The sequence below is a fragment of the Erinaceus europaeus genome, chromosome 1 (assembly GCF_950295315.1).
Source record: "Erinaceus europaeus chromosome 1, mEriEur2.1, whole genome shotgun sequence".
NCBI lineage: Eukaryota > Metazoa > Chordata > Mammalia > Eulipotyphla > Erinaceidae > Erinaceus > Erinaceus europaeus.
Genome location: NC_080162.1, coordinates 51,040,985 through 51,058,263, shown reverse-complemented (window position 1 = coordinate 51,058,263; position 17,279 = coordinate 51,040,985). Strand labels below are relative to the sequence as shown.

The 17,279-nt window shown below is 41.6% G+C and overlaps 1 protein-coding gene across 1 annotated transcript; it reads right to left on the bottom strand.

Moving 5' to 3' along the window:
• Window positions 1-15,114: 15,114 nt before the first annotated feature.
• Window positions 15,115-15,722, bottom strand: SCP2D1 (SCP2 sterol binding domain containing 1). Its single transcript, XM_007526722.2, has one exon. The coding sequence runs from the start codon at window positions 15,679-15,681 to the stop codon at window positions 15,211-15,213; it is 471 nt and encodes a 156-aa protein (XP_007526784.1). The 5' UTR covers window positions 15,682-15,722; the 3' UTR covers window positions 15,115-15,210.
• Between the last annotated feature and the right edge of the window lie 1,557 nt (window positions 15,723-17,279).

Here is a 17,279-nt window from a genome sequence, read left to right as displayed (position 1 = left end):
ATAACTTGGATCCACCTTCATATCAGATTTCAGGCTCAGGGAAAAACAAACAAACAAATAACTAGTATAGCCACAGGCCCTTTGGAATATAACTAAAATAGGTCTACTAGCTATCTACAAAATGGAGACCCCCCAAATCTTCATCTGAACTATTCCAGCCTTCAGGTTCATGATTAGTCAACAATTTGTTTGGCTTAATATGTTAACTGTCTTTTCAGCCACCAAGTTCCAGATGCTAGCATGATGTCAACCGGAGTTCCCCCCTGGACAGATAACCCCACCAATATATCCTGGAGCTCTGCTTCCCCAGAACCCCACCCTACTAGGCAAAGAGAGAGGCAGGCTGGGAGTATGGATCAACCTGTCCATGTTCAGTGGAGAAGCAACTACAGAAGCCAGACCTTCCACCTTTTGCACCCCATAATGACCCTGGGTCCATACTCCCAGAGGGTTAAAGAATAGGAAAATTATCAAGGGAGTGGATGAGATATGGAGTTCTGATGGAATTGTGTGGAGTTGTACCCCTCTTATACTATGGTTTAGTCAATGTTTCCTTTTTATAAACAAAAAAAATAAATAAAATATTTGAACTCCTCCTAGAGAGAAAGGAAGAAAGAAAGAAAGAAAGGAAGGAAGGAAGGAAGGAAGGAAGGAAGGAAGGAAGGAAGGAAGGAAGGAAGGAAGAGAAAGATAGAAAAAAGATCATTCTACAGATGGGGACATCGAAGCACAGAAAGAAGGGTCACAGAGCTGATCTAAGGTCACAGAGAGAGCAGAGAGGGCTAGAGCTGCAATATATCCCTTCATTCTCTTCCTTGTTTGAAAAAATAATTTGAACTTTCCAATCTTCTGACACAATTTAATGAGCTGCCCAAAGGCAGGAACAATCACTACTTTTCCTAGTCTGGGGGTAACTGGACTGGATGAGGTAGTCCTTGCTCAGAGAGCCAGTGTCTGTGTTCATCATTATGAACTCCTCTTCAAGAATCTGGGGGTCCCTCAGCATCTCTTCCACTAGTCTCCCCACATTGTGTACCCACATGGAGACCCAAGGGTATAAGGTTTTTTCATGAGTGTGAGTCTACATGAAACCAACAGAAAGAGAAAAACATGCAATTGTTACTTCCTGGAATTCTTTTTTGCATTTGGATCAGACATTGAGAGTGTTATTGTTTTATATTAAACTACTTCAAATCAACTCACTCGAAAATCCAAAGCTAAAAAAAAACATTAAAAATAGCCATTTCAAAGACACTAAACAAGTCATCATAATGAAAGAAACAGAACTTAGTGAGTTTATCTTACATACAACATATGTTTTTTATCATAGTTTCTACTCTGAGTCACAGGAAGTAGAAGTGGAGGGAGGAGAAAGCACTTTGGCTTTTTGAAATCTAGTCTTCATGAGGTCTTCATCTTCCCCCATGAAAATGGAAGCAATTGTAGAATCTCTCTCAGAGTAGGAAAGAAGGTGATCCTTGTTAAGTATGTAATGCAGTACACTACATGGCTTACAGACTAAAAAAAAAGTGTCAGTTTTTCAAATATTAATTGAAGGGGGAACTCCACTTTTCCCAGTTAATTGGCACCATTTTTTAAGAATTTTCAATACTCAAGAGAAATATGATTCATATTGCACCAAAGTAAAAGACTATGGGGTGGGGGAAAGGTTCAAGTCCTAGAACATGATGGCAGAGAAGGACCTAGTGGTAGTTGTATTGTTATGTGGAAATGTTATACATGTACAAACTATTGTATTTTACTGTTGACTGTAAACCATTAATCCCCCAATAAAGAAATTTAAAAAAAGAAATATGATTCAATTAGGTTCATCCTCTCATCATGGGCTTGGCAAGAATGAGGTCTTCCAAAGAGAAAAGCAACAGCATTACAGGGGGTATCTGGGCTGGATAGTGAGACAAGCATGAAGAGTTCCAGAAAAAAAAAATCTACCATTATGTTCTGATGGGTTTAGAAGCAGGATGCAGCAGTCAGTATTCTTGGACCTTCCAACATGCTTCTGACTGCCTAGCTTGCCATCAGGCAGCCCAGTTTACACCATGAACTTACCACAGTCACAATTGTGAGAGGATTTTTACTTATTCTATTTACTTTTTATTGATATATTTATTACTTATTACTTCTCCTCCTTCTCCTCTCCTCCTCCACCTCCTCTTCCCCCTACTCCTCCTCCTTCTGCATATCTGGGGCTTCACTGCTCCACACTGACTTTTTCAGACACAGAAAGGCAGGAGTACAGTAGGGTAGGAAGTGGTGGGGGGGTGGAAAAAAAACAACCATAGTACCAAAATTCCCTTCAGTGTGCAGTGTGGTGGATGCATTCAAACTGAGATTCTTTTAGTTTTTAATAAAATACTGCACCACCTGAAAATATCAGTGGGTGAAATCCCTTCTTCCCTCAGCTGTTTCTTCTCAAGTCTATTTAGTGTCTCATTAGACTCTGACCTGAAGAGCCCTTCAAACTACTGAAATAGAGTTAGTCTGGGGTCTTTGATCACTGTCTCTTCAGGATGCATTTGAGCTACCTCTGTCATGAAGATTTCCATCAGAGCTTGGAGGAGGAGTCTGGTGGGGTCACAGATGTCAAGATAACCAATTCCTTCTGAAAATCCCAACACTGAAAACCTTTCACTCCTATTTGAAAAGTGATATCCCTAACCCAAAGGGTCAACCAACATGGTGTTCAGGTCTTTACAGGTAATTTCTGGTCTCAGATTTTGCAAAGATGACTTGACTGTCCTGCCCTGATTAGCACTTGTGCTTCTCCAGCCTCTTGCCATCACAGACCATCATGCTCCAGACCCACTGATCTGTTTCTGTTAGCCTCAGAGCGTTAGTACATCCTGTTTCCTCTGCACAGGTTACTTCCTCTCATCTCCATTCATTCCCTCTACCTCCCACCATTCTACTGACCACCCTCATCAAGCTTGCCTCTTTTTCTTTTTTCCAAACAGAAGATCTTATTTATATTGTCAAGATTTATGTTTTTTCTTCAGTGAGTTTTACAGTTACAGGTTCTATATTAAGTCTTTAGTTCTTTGCTCATTAGTTTTTTGTGAATTGTAATACACGTTTAATTTCATACTTCTACATGTGGAAATTTAATTGTCTCACCATTTACTGGAGATATCTTTCCATGAAGAATTGTTGTCCCTCTTCTCAAATATTAGTTGGCCATGCATGCAGGATGATTATTTATTTATTTGTTAGTGATTTAATATTTATTTACAAAATTACATGTCAACAGGGGTATAATTCCATGCCATTCCCACCACCAGAGTTCTGAATCCCCAATCTCTCTATTGTAAGCTATAGCAGTGTTCCTGAGGTTGCAGATATGGGTTAACTATTATTCCTCATCAAGCTTGCCTCTTGACTTTTCCTTCTGAGTCCTCACCACAGGGCCTAACCAGGAGCCACACTAGGATTCCCTGAACACAGATGTCCCTGCTGCTTTCTTCTTCATTTTTCACACTCAGCACAGGACTCAAAAGACATGTTATGGAGAAGGATATAGCTCACCATCACTGAATGAATAGATTCATTCTTAGGGGTGGGCAACATCAACAGCTTGGCCTTTTTTCTCAAAGGACAGGAGGTGCTGGAGGTGGGTGCTATTCTTAGACTGTCTTCCTAACTCTAGACTTCTCAAGCTTCTAGGAGGGTTTTATGAATCCCACTCTCTAGCCAGCTCACAGTTTGAAAGCACACCTGATGAAAGGGACACCTTCGGACTTCAGAGAAAATTTGTAATCAGTTGCATACAGTGGGATTTCATCTTGCTTAGCAGACCTTATGGGTTTTAATTTTTTTAAAGTAGTTCAGCTTATGCTGGCAAAATAGGGCACTTGGATAGTGAGTTGCTTTGCCATGTACATGATCCAGGTTAGAGCCTGCCCCCCTACTACTTTGAAGGAAGCCTCAGTGCTGTGGTCTCTTTAAACATTTTTTTCTCTGCCTCTTTATCTCTGTCTATCTGAAAGGGAAAAAAAGTTATCCCAGAATGATGAAACCCCAGTGATGACAAAAAAGGCTATTTTTTATTTTATTTGTTTTTATTTTTTATATTTATTTATTTTTCCTTTTGTTGCCCTTGTTTTTTTTTATTGTTGTTGTAGTTATTATTGATGTTGTCGCTGTTGGATAGGGCAGAGAGAAACAGAGAGAGGAAGGGAAGACAGAAAGGAGGTAGAGAAAGACAGACACCTGCAGACCTGCTTTACCACTGTGAAGCAACTCTCCTGCAGGTGGGGAGCCAGGGGCTGGAATGGGGATCCTTACGCCAGTCCTTGTGCCTCGCCACGTGCACTTAACCCACTGCGCTACCACCTGACTCCCCCCCCAAAAAAAAGGTAATTTAGTTCCAAAGACAGAGGGTTCCTATCTTTTAAAAGTTTAGCCGCACTCCTTTCTTCATTAGTGAGAAAAGAAAGCATGACTAAAGCCCTGATTAATATGTGCAGTTCCCTAGAAATGAGCATGAATAGTTGCAGAAAAAGCTACCACTGTGCTCACTTATCTTCCTCAGGTTACAAAAGCAAATAAAACCAGGGAAAGAAGGCACTTAGAGAGAAAACATTTTCTAATGAGTTGTTTAGGGAAAAACCTTGCCTTGGTAGGAAATATACAGACCGCCAGTCAAAAGCACAAAAAATAACCATCATCCAGCTGCCCAAATAAGCTGGGAAACCCTCCATCACAGGATTTTGCTCCTAAGCCACTCCCATCTCAGTGGACACTCCAGGTTCCACCCTGACCCAAAGCCTGTGGGAACATTGCCAAGAGCCCCCTCCCTGCCTATTTCTCAGGCTGCCTGCAAATCTCATCCTAGGCTTTGGGAGCCTCCAGCTGTTTTTGAGAGTTAACTAAACATCAGTTTAATTACACTGCAAGGCTATATAAATATTGTGCTCCACAAAATGGCATGAGGCAGATATTTTCAGGAGGTCACAGATGTTTCTTGTGATTAGCCAAGTCACAGGTCTGAGAGGTTTTTTTTTCTCCTCCAGAGCAGAAGACAGGATCTTCAGAAGCCTCTGTGGATATTCTAACACGGGGATGCATAAGGACTCAGCAGAACTCCTTCCTGCTAGAAGTATGTCCCTCTGAAATCCAACAGGGGGTTCGAAATCCACAATCATGGGACAGATCAGATACCACGCACATCAAACACAGAGGCCCAGTATAAGCTGTTTCTCTGCCTCTGGACTCTTTTCTTTTCTTTTTTATATTTATTTATTTATTTATTTATAGAAAAGAAACACTGACAAAACCATAGGATAAGAGGGGTACAGTTCCACACAATTCCTACCACCAGAACTCTGTATCACATCCCCTCCCTTGATAGCTTTCTTATTCTTTATCCCTCTGGGAGTATGGACCCAAAGTCATTATGGGATGCAGAAGGTGGAAGGTCTGGCTTCTGTGATTGCTTCCCCACTGAACATGGGCGTTGACAGGTTTATCCATACTCCCAGCCTGCCTCACTCTTTCCCTAGTGGGGCTGGGTTCTGGGGAAGCAGAGCTCCAGGACACATTGGTGGGGCTGTCTGTCCAGGGAATAGAAATACCCAATAAGTACCTACAATGTGCAAGATACACAGCCACTATCTACTCCAGTTCAGTGACTCTGTGCTTGTCACTGAAATAGTGAGTGAGACATCAGCAAATTCTAGGAGATAGAAAGGGAATTCTGATCACACAGATGTACAAGAAAATCCATAGCAGCTCTGCTGAACACAGCCCCCAAACTGAAAACAATCCAAATACAACTGGACAGCTCTTGGCAGTGAAATGAACAGACTGGAATCATACACAACTATGTCCACAATCTCAGACACAGGAGTCATTGATAAAAACAAAAGAATATGAAAAACTACTGTCAGAAGTCAGAATAGTGGATATCCTTTAGGAGGGAGCAATTAAGACAGGACATAAAGGGGTCCCAGAAAGCTAATCATGCCCCATTTCTCAAATCAGCTGCTGACTATCTGGATTGGCTTTATTTGGGACAGTTTGTCAAGCCACATTTTTCTCCAGGGATATCATACTTCAATAAAGCATATTTTAGAAATAGGGGGCTGATGAGATAACTCACAGTAGATAGTGCACTGCTTTGCCACATGTGAGAACAAGGTTCAAGCCTAGCCTTGGTGACTCTCTCCCCCCCCCTCTTCCCCTCTCCCCTCCACCCTGTCTTTCTATCCCACTATCTAAAAAATATAAAATAATACAACAAAAGTAACTATGACCAGAATGAGTTTCCACCAGGTAAGATACCTGCCTTGCTATGTGTGTGGCAACTATTGCCACATGCAAGATGCCAGGGAAGGCAGGGGGTGGGAAGCTCCAATACTGTGTTGCCTCTTCTGTGTCAGAATGAAAAAGTGGTCTGGAAGCTATGAAATTGTGCATATTCTTGGCCCTGGCTCTACACAACAAACATATATACATATATGCTCAGCCAGAATTTTACTTTGTGTTTTCCTTTTCTGATCTGGTTTCTTAAGTTCCACCTAGAAGTGAGATCATTCGGTATTTGTCCTTGTCTTTTTTATTTGTCTTATTCAACGTAATGCCTTCATGTTCTATCCAAGATGAAACAAAGGAGATGACCTCATTGTTTTTAACAGCTGACTAGTATTCCATTGTGTATATATATACCACAACTTTATTAGCCAATTTCTGCCATTGGACCCTTGGGTTGCTTCCAAGAAGGGGCTATTACAAATTGTGCTGCTGTGAACATAGGTATACACAGGTCTCTTTGGATGGGTGTGTTTGTTTTCTTTGGGTATACCCCCAGAAGAGGAATTGCCAGGTCATGGGGTAGGTCCATCTCTAGTGTTCTAAGAAGTCTTCAGACTGTTTTTCACAGGGATTGGGCCAATGTGCATTCTCAGCGGCAGTGTAGAAAGGTAGCAAGAAAAAAAGTAAGTATGTATGGTGGTAGGTGCCAGTTAGATATATTGTGAAGTACATTTTGCAGTGTATACAAATACTAAATCATTCATGAATTGCTACACCTGAAATTAATGTAACATCATATATCAATTACATTTCCATTGGGAAAAAAAAATCTAGCAGTCCCTTCTCAGATTATCGTAATCATCCAGTTACTCTCAGCCACATTTTTTTTTTTTTTGACAGTACTGACTTGCTGAAGTCATTTTGGTTTTGTATGGTTACTAATCATTGCTTGTATCTCCACTAATAGTGACAAACCCTGGCCCCATAAATTATGTACAGTAACTCAATGTCCAACATAATACTTACTCAATAAGTATATATTAGATGAATGTACCAGTCAATGAGCCAATGAAGCCTGGCAGTTCCTGTTACAAATGCAAAATCTGCCATAACTTAGTCTCCTGAATAGAAACGTTGCCCTCATTGCTTATATTCTACTGGATCTCCTGTCTAAATATGAACAATTCACCGATGAGAGCTAAAATGGTTATTCCCCATTTGAAGAATGAAGAAGTCAGCAGCAAGGCAGTGAGAGGGTCCCTACAGCAATCCTAAACTCCCTAGTCTCATTCTTGCCTTCATCCAGGCACAGCACTTCGGAGAAACCTCTACAGAGAAACCATCTGTTCTATCCCTTTGTGAGCTGCTGTATGGTGTATGTAGATGTCTTTTTCTAAGCTAAAGGAAGTGGCATCTGTAGAAAGAATCTTTTTAAGACAAACCCTATCCTAACTCCTTCGGTCAGCCTAGCTCCGGTGTGATTTTGGCTTCTTTAAGCTCCAGGTGCCTAATCTACTTGTCTTCCAATGTTGTGTAATCTCCTTGGGTCCAGTGGCATCCTCACTCACCACTGTTCCTCAGTACTTAGCACAGAACCCACTCACAGGAGGTGGAAAAACAGAGTCATGAGGAAATGACAAGAGAATCAGGGCATCTTTGCAGAAGGAAATTTTTTTATTTCTTTATTGGGGAATTAATGTTTTACATTCAACAGTAAATACAATAGCTTGTACATGCATAACATTTCCCAGGTTTCTATATAACAATACAACCCCCACTAGGTCCTCTGTCACCTTTTTTGGACCTGTATTCTGCCCCCCACCCATCCCAGAGTCTTTTACTTTGGTGCAATATGCCAATTCCAGTTCAGGTTCTACTTGTGTTTTCTCTTCTGATCTTGTTTTGCAGAAGGAAATTTTTAAAGAACAAGTGGTATTTAGATGACAGATTCAGGAAGAAAGGTAAACAAAATATGAAAAAAAAAAGATTCTACATCCCAGCCCCAGGACTATATATCTGATGAAATATCACACTCAAAACTATGTTACTGGTATTGGTCTGCTTGGGGTGCTATAGCTCAAAAAAGGTCTTCAACTGGATATCTTAAACAATATCATTACTTCTCCATTTCTGGAGGCTGAAAGTACAGTCCGGTTCTAGTGTGGTCCCTCTTCCTGGTTTGAAATGGGTCTTTCTTTCTGAGTCCCCAACATTTTCATTTCACCAAGGGCAATGAAAAGGGAAAAATTATCCTCCATGAGCAGTGGATTTGTACTGTAGGCACTGAGCCCCAGCAATAACCCTGGAGACCCAAAAAAAAAAAAAAAAGATAGAGGCTGGAAGGTATCACAGTGGGTTAAGCACACATGGTGTGAATTGTAAGGACTGGTGATTTGAGCCCTCGGTTTGAAACTTAGACTCCCCACCTGCAGGGAGGGGTCACTTCACAGACAGTGAAGCAGGTCTGCAGGTGTCTATCTTTCTCTCCCCCTCTCTGTCTTCCCCTCCTCTCTCCATTTCTCTCTGTCTTATCCAACAACAGCAATAACAACAAGGGCGACAAGGGCAACAAAAATGGGAAAATGGTCTCCAGGAGCAGTGGATTCCTAGTGCAGGCACCAAGCCCCAGCAATAACCCTGGAGGCCAATAAGTAAATATAGATAAAAATAATTTTTAAAAGAAAGACTTCCATGCCTGATGCACCAATGGTCCCAGGTTCAACCCCCAGCTCCACTATAAGTCAGTAGTGAGCAGCGCTCTGATAAGAAAAAAAAAAAAAAAAAGATCTCAGTTGCTGAGTTTGTGGTAGGTCATTACACGATAATAGAAAACTTGACAAGGGGGTCAGGGGTGGAATGGTGCACCTGGTTAAGCACACATGTTATCATGCTTATGTACCCAGGTCCAAGCCCCCACCTGTAGGGGGGAAGCTTGTGCTGCAGGTAGTCTTTCTCTCTCATCTCTATCCCTACCTTCCCTTTCACTTGGTGTCTCTATCCAGTATATAAATACATTTAAAAAAAAAAAAAAGAATGGGAGCTATTCCCTTCCCTAACCCAACTTTCTAGCCGTTTTCTCCACTCTGATACCATCATCTCAGACAATAGTCCCATCCAACCTCAGGCTAGCTACCAAACTCAAGCAAAACTACTATAGTTGTATACCCTCAGGAACATGCCTAATATGATTTCCCTAGCTTTCTTCTACCCTAAAATCCCTAATCTCATCTACTCTGATCCTACTTTCTGGTTCATTAACCATCTTGTCTCAACTTAGGTCACCTCACCTTGCAGACACCAAGTTACAGATGCTACCATGACTCCATCTAGACTTCTCTGGACAGACAACCTCACCAATGTGTTCTGGACCCTCGCAACTCCAGAACTCTGGACCACTAGGGAAAGATAGAAACAGGCTGAGGGTATGGATCGACCTGTCAATGCCCGTGCTCAGTGGAGAAGCAGCTACAGAAGCCAGAATTCCTACCTTCTGCTCCCCATAAACAACCTTGATCCATACTCCCATCGGGGGAGAAGTGATAGGATGAAGATAAGGGGACTCTGCACTCCAGCTCCATCAGCACCCAGAGAGACAGAAGGAAAAGGAGAGGGACATATGGAGGTAGTTATGATATCATTAGTGGTTTAGAGGGAAAGAGAGGATTGAATCAAGAAGGGGCAACTTTGTATATATATAGGGACAGATGTAGAGAAGATGGTTGGCCCATGTCTGAAACTTTAGGGGAACTGTGGTGGATTGCAGTGAGGAGAGTGAAGATTCAGAACTCTGGTGGTGGGAATGGTGTGGATTCAAACTTCTATCGACATGTAATTCTGTAATATAAAAAATAAAAATTTATTTTAAAAAACTTGACAAAGGACTTCATCTAGGGACTAAAGGAAAACTGTTTATTGTAGGGAGCTGTGGTCATGAACACAAATACCTATAGGAATCCAGCAGATCTGGTCCAGATGGGGGGGGGGAAGTACAAAGTAGGGGCTCCCTGGAAGAAGGCCAACACAGACTGGAGACAGAGGAAGCAGAGGGAAAGTCGGACTTCTCTGGAGAGCCCACCCCACCTCACACACCCTCCTAACAGCTGTTGTCTAACAGGAATACAGGCTCAATGTGATCACATAATCTATGGGGAGCAGGGCACTGGAAAATGACTCAGCAGGTAATATCTATATATCTATCTCTATCTATCTTTATCTCTAATCTACATTTACATCTATATCTGTCTGGCCATACAAGAAGAGATGGGAGAAAGTAGGAGGGTATCAATGTGACTTACCCTCATTCCTCATCCCGCAGAGAAAGGAGACTCACATGTGGGGAAAAACCTTCCTCTGGCTAGTGACCATGCCAGGCATGACTGATGTTCATCTGGCTATTTCCAGATGATGCCAGTGAGGAGCAGAACAATTCAGTAGTTACTCGTGATGACATAGATGTGGTGACCTTGAGCTCAAAACTGTGCCTCTGATTCCAAAACCCTAAGTTGTCCAAGAGCTTTGTATGGCATTCCAACACTGAAATTTTCCCCTTTGATTAAAAAGGGTTTTACTGTGATGTTTCCCTAATACCTGCACTCTTCTCTCCTTGTTTTTTAACCAGTTCTCTCTTTGGTCAAGACTTCTGCTCTTCCAACTGTTCAGCTTCTAATCTGTGGTCTATCCATTCCTCACAATATCTCCCCCAACCCTGCTGCCTTTCACCCTTTCAGATTCCATTCCCACTGCTCACTTGTAGTCCAGTATCCTCTCCACTTTCCTAATTCCAAATTCCTAAGAAAAATAATCCTGTTGGTTCAGGCCAGAGGTCCTTGGTCAGCTTAATCTGTAGGCCTCCTTTTGATCAGATACCAGTCCATATCGTGCCTTCGGTAATCATGACTCTTATGCTCCCCTGCCCACTGCCTACACAATATCTAAGCAACTCTTGTCTCATGGTTATTCCCCAAAGGCTATGACTAATTCAGAATACTACAACTACCACTCAAGAAACTCTGAGGAAGACTGATCCTGCAACAAGTGCAGCCTAGAATGTTCCTAGTTGTGACCATGGAATGTGAGCCCAAACCAATAGGGATGCAGAAGTTACACAGGCTCCTGTACTATGAATAGCTATAGGTCCTAGGTCAGATCAATGGGGTTTACAATTTACAGTATTTATATACTTTTCCCATATTTGGGAGCTACTCTCTGCCCTGATCCAGCTTTCTAGTCCTATTCCCAACTCTGAAGTCATCTTGTCAGACAATAATTTTAGTCCACCTGCATGTTAGCTGTCAGTCTCAGGCAAAATTAGTAATGACATGGGTCCATTAGGATATACCTAAAACAGACTTCCTAGTTTCTTCCAACATGAAGACCCCAAATCTCACCTGCTATATTTTTATCTTTAGTTTCTTGATTATTAAGCAATTTGTTCTTCCTTCATGTCTTAATGCTTTTTCAGCCACCAAGTTGCAGATGATACCATGATGCCTACCTGACTTCCTTGGGCAGACAGCCTCACCAATGAGTCCTAGAATCCCATTCCCCAGAGCCTATCCCCACTAGGAAAAGATATAAACAGGTTGGGGGTATGGATCATCCTTCCAGTGTCCATGTACAGCAAGCAGAGAAGCCAGACCTTCCACCTTCTTATTCCCAGAGGGATAAAGAATAGGAAATCTTCCCATGGAAGGAATTGGATACAGAACTCTGTTGGTGGGAAATGTATGGAATTGCATCCCTCTTGTCCGATAATCTTGTCTATTATTATTAAAACACTAAGACATAAATATTGTTTATATACTGTCTGTTCCTCAAAAAAAGGAAGGAAGAATAAGAAATAGGCTTTGGCAAGCCATTTCCAGCAAACATCCCAAACACCTGCCCAGCCACATTTGGCACTCAAGCTGGGCTTGAATGGAAATGCCTGGAGCAAGCAATGTAAGCTGTACCTAAAGACAGTTTAGTGCCCACCCCATTCAGGAGTAGTAACAGGAGTGTCACATGGATTGCCTACCCAAGGATCCACGTGAGGAAAGACGCCAGGGAGAGATCCAAGTCCCTACTTACAAACCTTTAGAAATTCCTTGCCAGAGTGTATCACTGATAAAAACAAATGGTTTATTTCCCAATAAAAAGATGAGCAAGTATCCCCCATACACACACACACACACACACACACACACACACACACACCTGTCCTTTTTCTGATGTGGAGACCTCAGGAAGGCAAATGGAGCTATCCAATTCAGTATAGGAGTGGGCAGATGAATGCATAATGAAGTCAGAGGATCCCTTGTGCAGAGAAAAGGGTAGAGTTTTAAATCATTCAGAATGCAGTATGAGAGGTTTTAACAACAGTTTTATTGAGTTTATACATATAATGACCTGCTTGTGGTTTAGAAAGTGTATACATTAACATCTGACTAAGCAGACACCTGTGAAACTATCACTGCCATCACTGTTATCTAAGCAGAATCCACAAATTTCCTTGTGAGCTTTGTACTGTTTTTGCCCAAATCTTCCTGTTTCCAATTATTATCTCTTTGCACCACTGATTTTTCTCCTGTCACATTTCTAGTATATTACATAAGTAGACCATATAATGTGTACTTAGTTTCTTTCTGATTCCACCTAGCATAATCTGACACTCATCCATGATGTACTGCAGTGTACTGCAATGTTTCATCCCTTTTATCGTTTTTTTTTTCCCTTTTCCTCCTAGGTTATCACTGGGCTCAGTGCTGGCACTGCAAATCCAATACTCTAAGCAGTCATCTTTCCCAATTTATTTGATAGGACAGAAAGAAACTGGTAGGGGAGGGGAAGACAGGGAGAGAAAGGTAGATACCTGCAGGCCTGCTTCACCACTTGTGAAGTGTCCCTCCTGCAGGTGGGGAGAGGGGGATTGAACCTAGATCCTTGTACCGGTCCTTGCACATAGTATTTACTATATGCACTTAACCAGGTGTGCCACTGCCCAGAATCCCCCTTTTATTGTTGAGTAGTATTCCACAAATTATTCATTTAATCACCTATCAGTGGAAATTTGGATCTTTTATAGTCTAGGTCTATCACAAATTAGAACAGACATTTTTGTATTTGCACATATGCTTTCTTTCCTTTTGGGAAAACCCCTAAGATCTCAATAAGTCACTTGTTCAGCATGTTTTTGATCAAGGCCACATTCATGAAACTTACATCTTCTCTATGGGTTTTATGTGTGGACATTGTGTTATGTAAGCTACAAAATAAATGTACACACAGATGACAAGTGTCCCATGCACTCACCAGTAAGGAGGTCATATCAGGCTGTGGCAAGTTTCATTCCAGTTCTCCCAGTGTTCAGGGGGCTCCAGGAAGGAAAATCCCCCAGGATGACCTCTGATTTGCTTGGTCCACATGCTCCGGACACTTCAGCTATGTCTTACAAGAGAGCTATACAATCTGTCTCTAGGAGATCATTTAAATAAAGACAACCTCTCATTGATCCAGAATAGAATAATAAAGATAAATACTAAAGCAGCCTGGGAAGTGATTCAGTGGTTAAAAGCTCTAGGAATCATAGGCATGAGTTCAATCCTGGGCATTGCATATGCCAAAGTGATGTTCTGGTTTCTCTCCCTCTCCCCTCCCGCTCCCTCTTTCTTCCCTCTCCCTCTTTCTTCCCTCTCCCTCTTTCCTTTTTCTCTATCTCAGAAATAAAAATAACTTTAAAAAGATCAGTACTGAAAGGGAGTCAGGTGGTAGCGCAGTGGGTTAAGCGCACGTGGCGCAAAGTGCAAGGACCAGCGTAAGGATCCTGGTTTGAGCCCCGGCTCCCCACCTGCAGGGGAGTCGCTTCACAGGCAGTGAAGCAGGTCTGCAGGTGTCTTTCTCTCCCCATCTATGTCTTCCTCCTCTCTCCATTTCTCTCTGTCCTATCCAACAATGACATCAATAACAACAACAATAATAAATAACAACAATAAAACAACAACAAGGGCAACAACAGGGGAAATAAGTAAATATTTTTTAAAAATTTTAAAAATAAAAGAAAATCTTTTTTAAAAATCAGTACTGAAAGCTGTAGTATGGGGGTTCTCCAAGAGTGCTTCCTTCAGCAACATCTGAGAACCTTTTAAAAATGTACATTCCCCCAGCCTGGAGCAGTAGAGTTGAAACCCTTGAGTGGGGTACAGTCATCTGAGCTTTCACCAGACTTCTAAGTGATCTGAAGCATATTCCAGTAGCCAAGAACATCTTTCAAGCCCTTTCACTGTCCTAGGACTAAATCTATGACATACCCAGAGTCTATGCTTCTGTTAAACTTGCTGGTCTATGCAGCTATAAAAACCACCCTCTTAGAATTCTCAGTGTTAAAGTCTCCTTAAAGAATTGAATTACCAACTAAGATGCAAATCTGAGCAGTGATGGTGTTCCCTTCCTTTCCTGAAGCACCATAAATAAATAAATAAATAAATAAATAAATAAATATTCAAGGCCCCCATTATTGGTGTATTTAAATCCAACTGCCAAGACTATTCTTCTATTACTCATTTATTTATGTATTTAGCCATAGCACTGCTCAGCTCTGGCTTAAGATAGTACTGGGGTTGAACCTGGACTTTAGAGTCTCAGGCATGAGAGTATTTTGCATAACCATTATGCTCTGCCCAGTCCAAGACTACTCATCTACATTCAACTTTCCCTACTGTAACCTAAGTGAATCTAGGAAAAGAAAAAGACAAAAGATTTTAGGTAATACATGCCAACACTCTTTACTGCTCTAGGACCCTCACTGTGAATTTACACATCAGCAGGAAAATTAATAAGGCTTCAATAGGAAGAATCTGAGTAAAAATATTAGGTATTTTTTGCTTTAATCTTCAGTTTAAGCATGATTACCGCCCAACATTATACTTGGAGAGGCATTTTGACTATTTCCTTGGAATTTCATGCTTAAAATTTAACCCAGTCTTTGAAAACTCTCTCCAGTTTCTGGCCAAGCAAAACTTTGCCACTCACTTTAAATTTGCCAGCTAGGAAAGCCTTCTGAGGGTTCATTTTACCCAAAACCAACTCCATAAAAACAGGCTCTGGAATTGTGAAGATGGTGTCTGCAGTAAGCCTGGCAGATCCTGGATACATGTCCCCAGACCCATTCTTCAGGTCAATAGTCCACTGCAGAATGGTCTTCCCATCTTTGGTGATGTCCATCTGAAAGACAGCATTGACTTTCTTCACCAGTTGGCCCCCCACTTCTTTGATGTGATGACTGATGTCCTCTAACACCTGGAAGCTCTGGAATTCTGCCAGTTCAAGAGGGTGTGGCATGACAGGTCCCCGAGCTGAGCTCAGTTCTTTGAACTGGCCTGCCTGAGGTCCATCCCCTGCTTTAATCTTAGGCTGATGGTCAAGTCTCTTCCACATCTTACTGGCTGGTTCTCTTGACCTTGCCGTCTAGCTTGTGAACAACTGTGGCCAGATTAATATCCACAGGTCATATTGTGACATCAAAGCTAAGGCTCAAGCAGAAAATGAAGCTGGTGTGTGTGCTGCAGTTTTATTGGTCATACAAATGCTAAAATGTGACATAGGTGAGGGTTCAGACAGTCATTGTGAGGTAGGGCCATACTGGCACCACCCCCAGACAAATCAGGGTTGTTGGTCTCACAAATCCAGAAAGATTAGACTCTCAATTCAGAATAAAGGAAATTGATGGCAGGAAATTCTTTAGTGACATGGATTCTGTCTTTCCAATGTAAGTATCTCTCACTAGCAGCCCTGTCTGAAAGAGCAGTTATTCTGATACATTTAGAAGTGCTTAACACATTGGTGCCAATCTTGATGCTAAATTCATATTTATCTGGATACTGGTGGAGGAAAAAAGGCTTTAAGAGAAAAATAGCTTGTTGGAGGCAGTATAAGCAGTAGGACTTACACCATCAAAAAGATTCCAGAGTCAGTACTGGGGACATCCCTAAGGTCAGCAGAAGATGCTGCTGGTCTCATAGTATAATTACATATAAAGATCTACCTTTTCTTTGAGCCAGGTCATGTTCTAGGCACTTCATATCTATTAAAACATCTATTCTTTATTTTCATTTTTTATTTATAAAAAGGAAACACTGATAAGACCATAGGATAAGAGTGTTACAACTCCACACAATGCCCACCATCAGAACTCTGTATTCCATCTTCTCCCCTGGTAGCTTTCCTATTCCTTCTCCCTCTGGGAGTATGGACCCAGGGTTATTATGGGAAAACATCTATTCTTCATGAGAACGTAATTTGGTCCATTCCCTGTGAAGAGCAGTCTGGGGAACTCTCAGAAGGCTAGAAGTGGACTGATCCTATGACCCTACAATTGCTCTCCTGGGAATATATCCCAAGGAACCAAACACACACATCCAAAAAGATTTGTGTATACAAATGCATACCAGCACAATTTGTAAGAGCCAAAACCTGGAAGCAACCCAGGTATCCAACAAAAGATAAGTAGCTGAGAAAGTTGTGGTATGTATACACAGTGGAATACTACTCAGCTATTATCTTGGATGGAGCTTGAAAGAATCATGTTAAGTGAGATAAACTAGAAAGAGAAGGATGAATAGGGCATGATCCCACTCATAAACAGAAGTTGAAAAACAAGAACAGAAGGGAAAACACAAAGCAGATCATGGACTGGGGTTGGTTTATTGCACCAAAGTAAAAATTCTAGAGTGGGGGGGGCGGTGAAGGGTTCAGGTCCTGGAGCATGATGACAGAGGAGGACCTAGAGAGGGTTAGATTGTTATGTGGTGTGGAAAACTGAGAAATGTTACACAGGTACCAACTACTATATTTTACAGTCAACTGTAAACCATTCATCCCCCCAATAAAGAAAAAAAATCTATTCCTTTTTACAACCCTCTGAGGTAGGTGCTATTTTTACTTCATTTTACAGATGAGGAAAGTGAAGCTAAAAAAAAAAAATGAAAAAACTTTCCCAAAGTCACAAGGCATGTAAACATGGGAGCCAAATCTAT

Excerpts from the sequence above, each read along its gene's own strand:
- SCP2D1 (XM_007526722.2), bottom strand. The coding sequence starts at position 15,681 with ATGTGGAAGAGACTTGACCATCAGCCTAAGATTAAAGCAGGGGATGGA.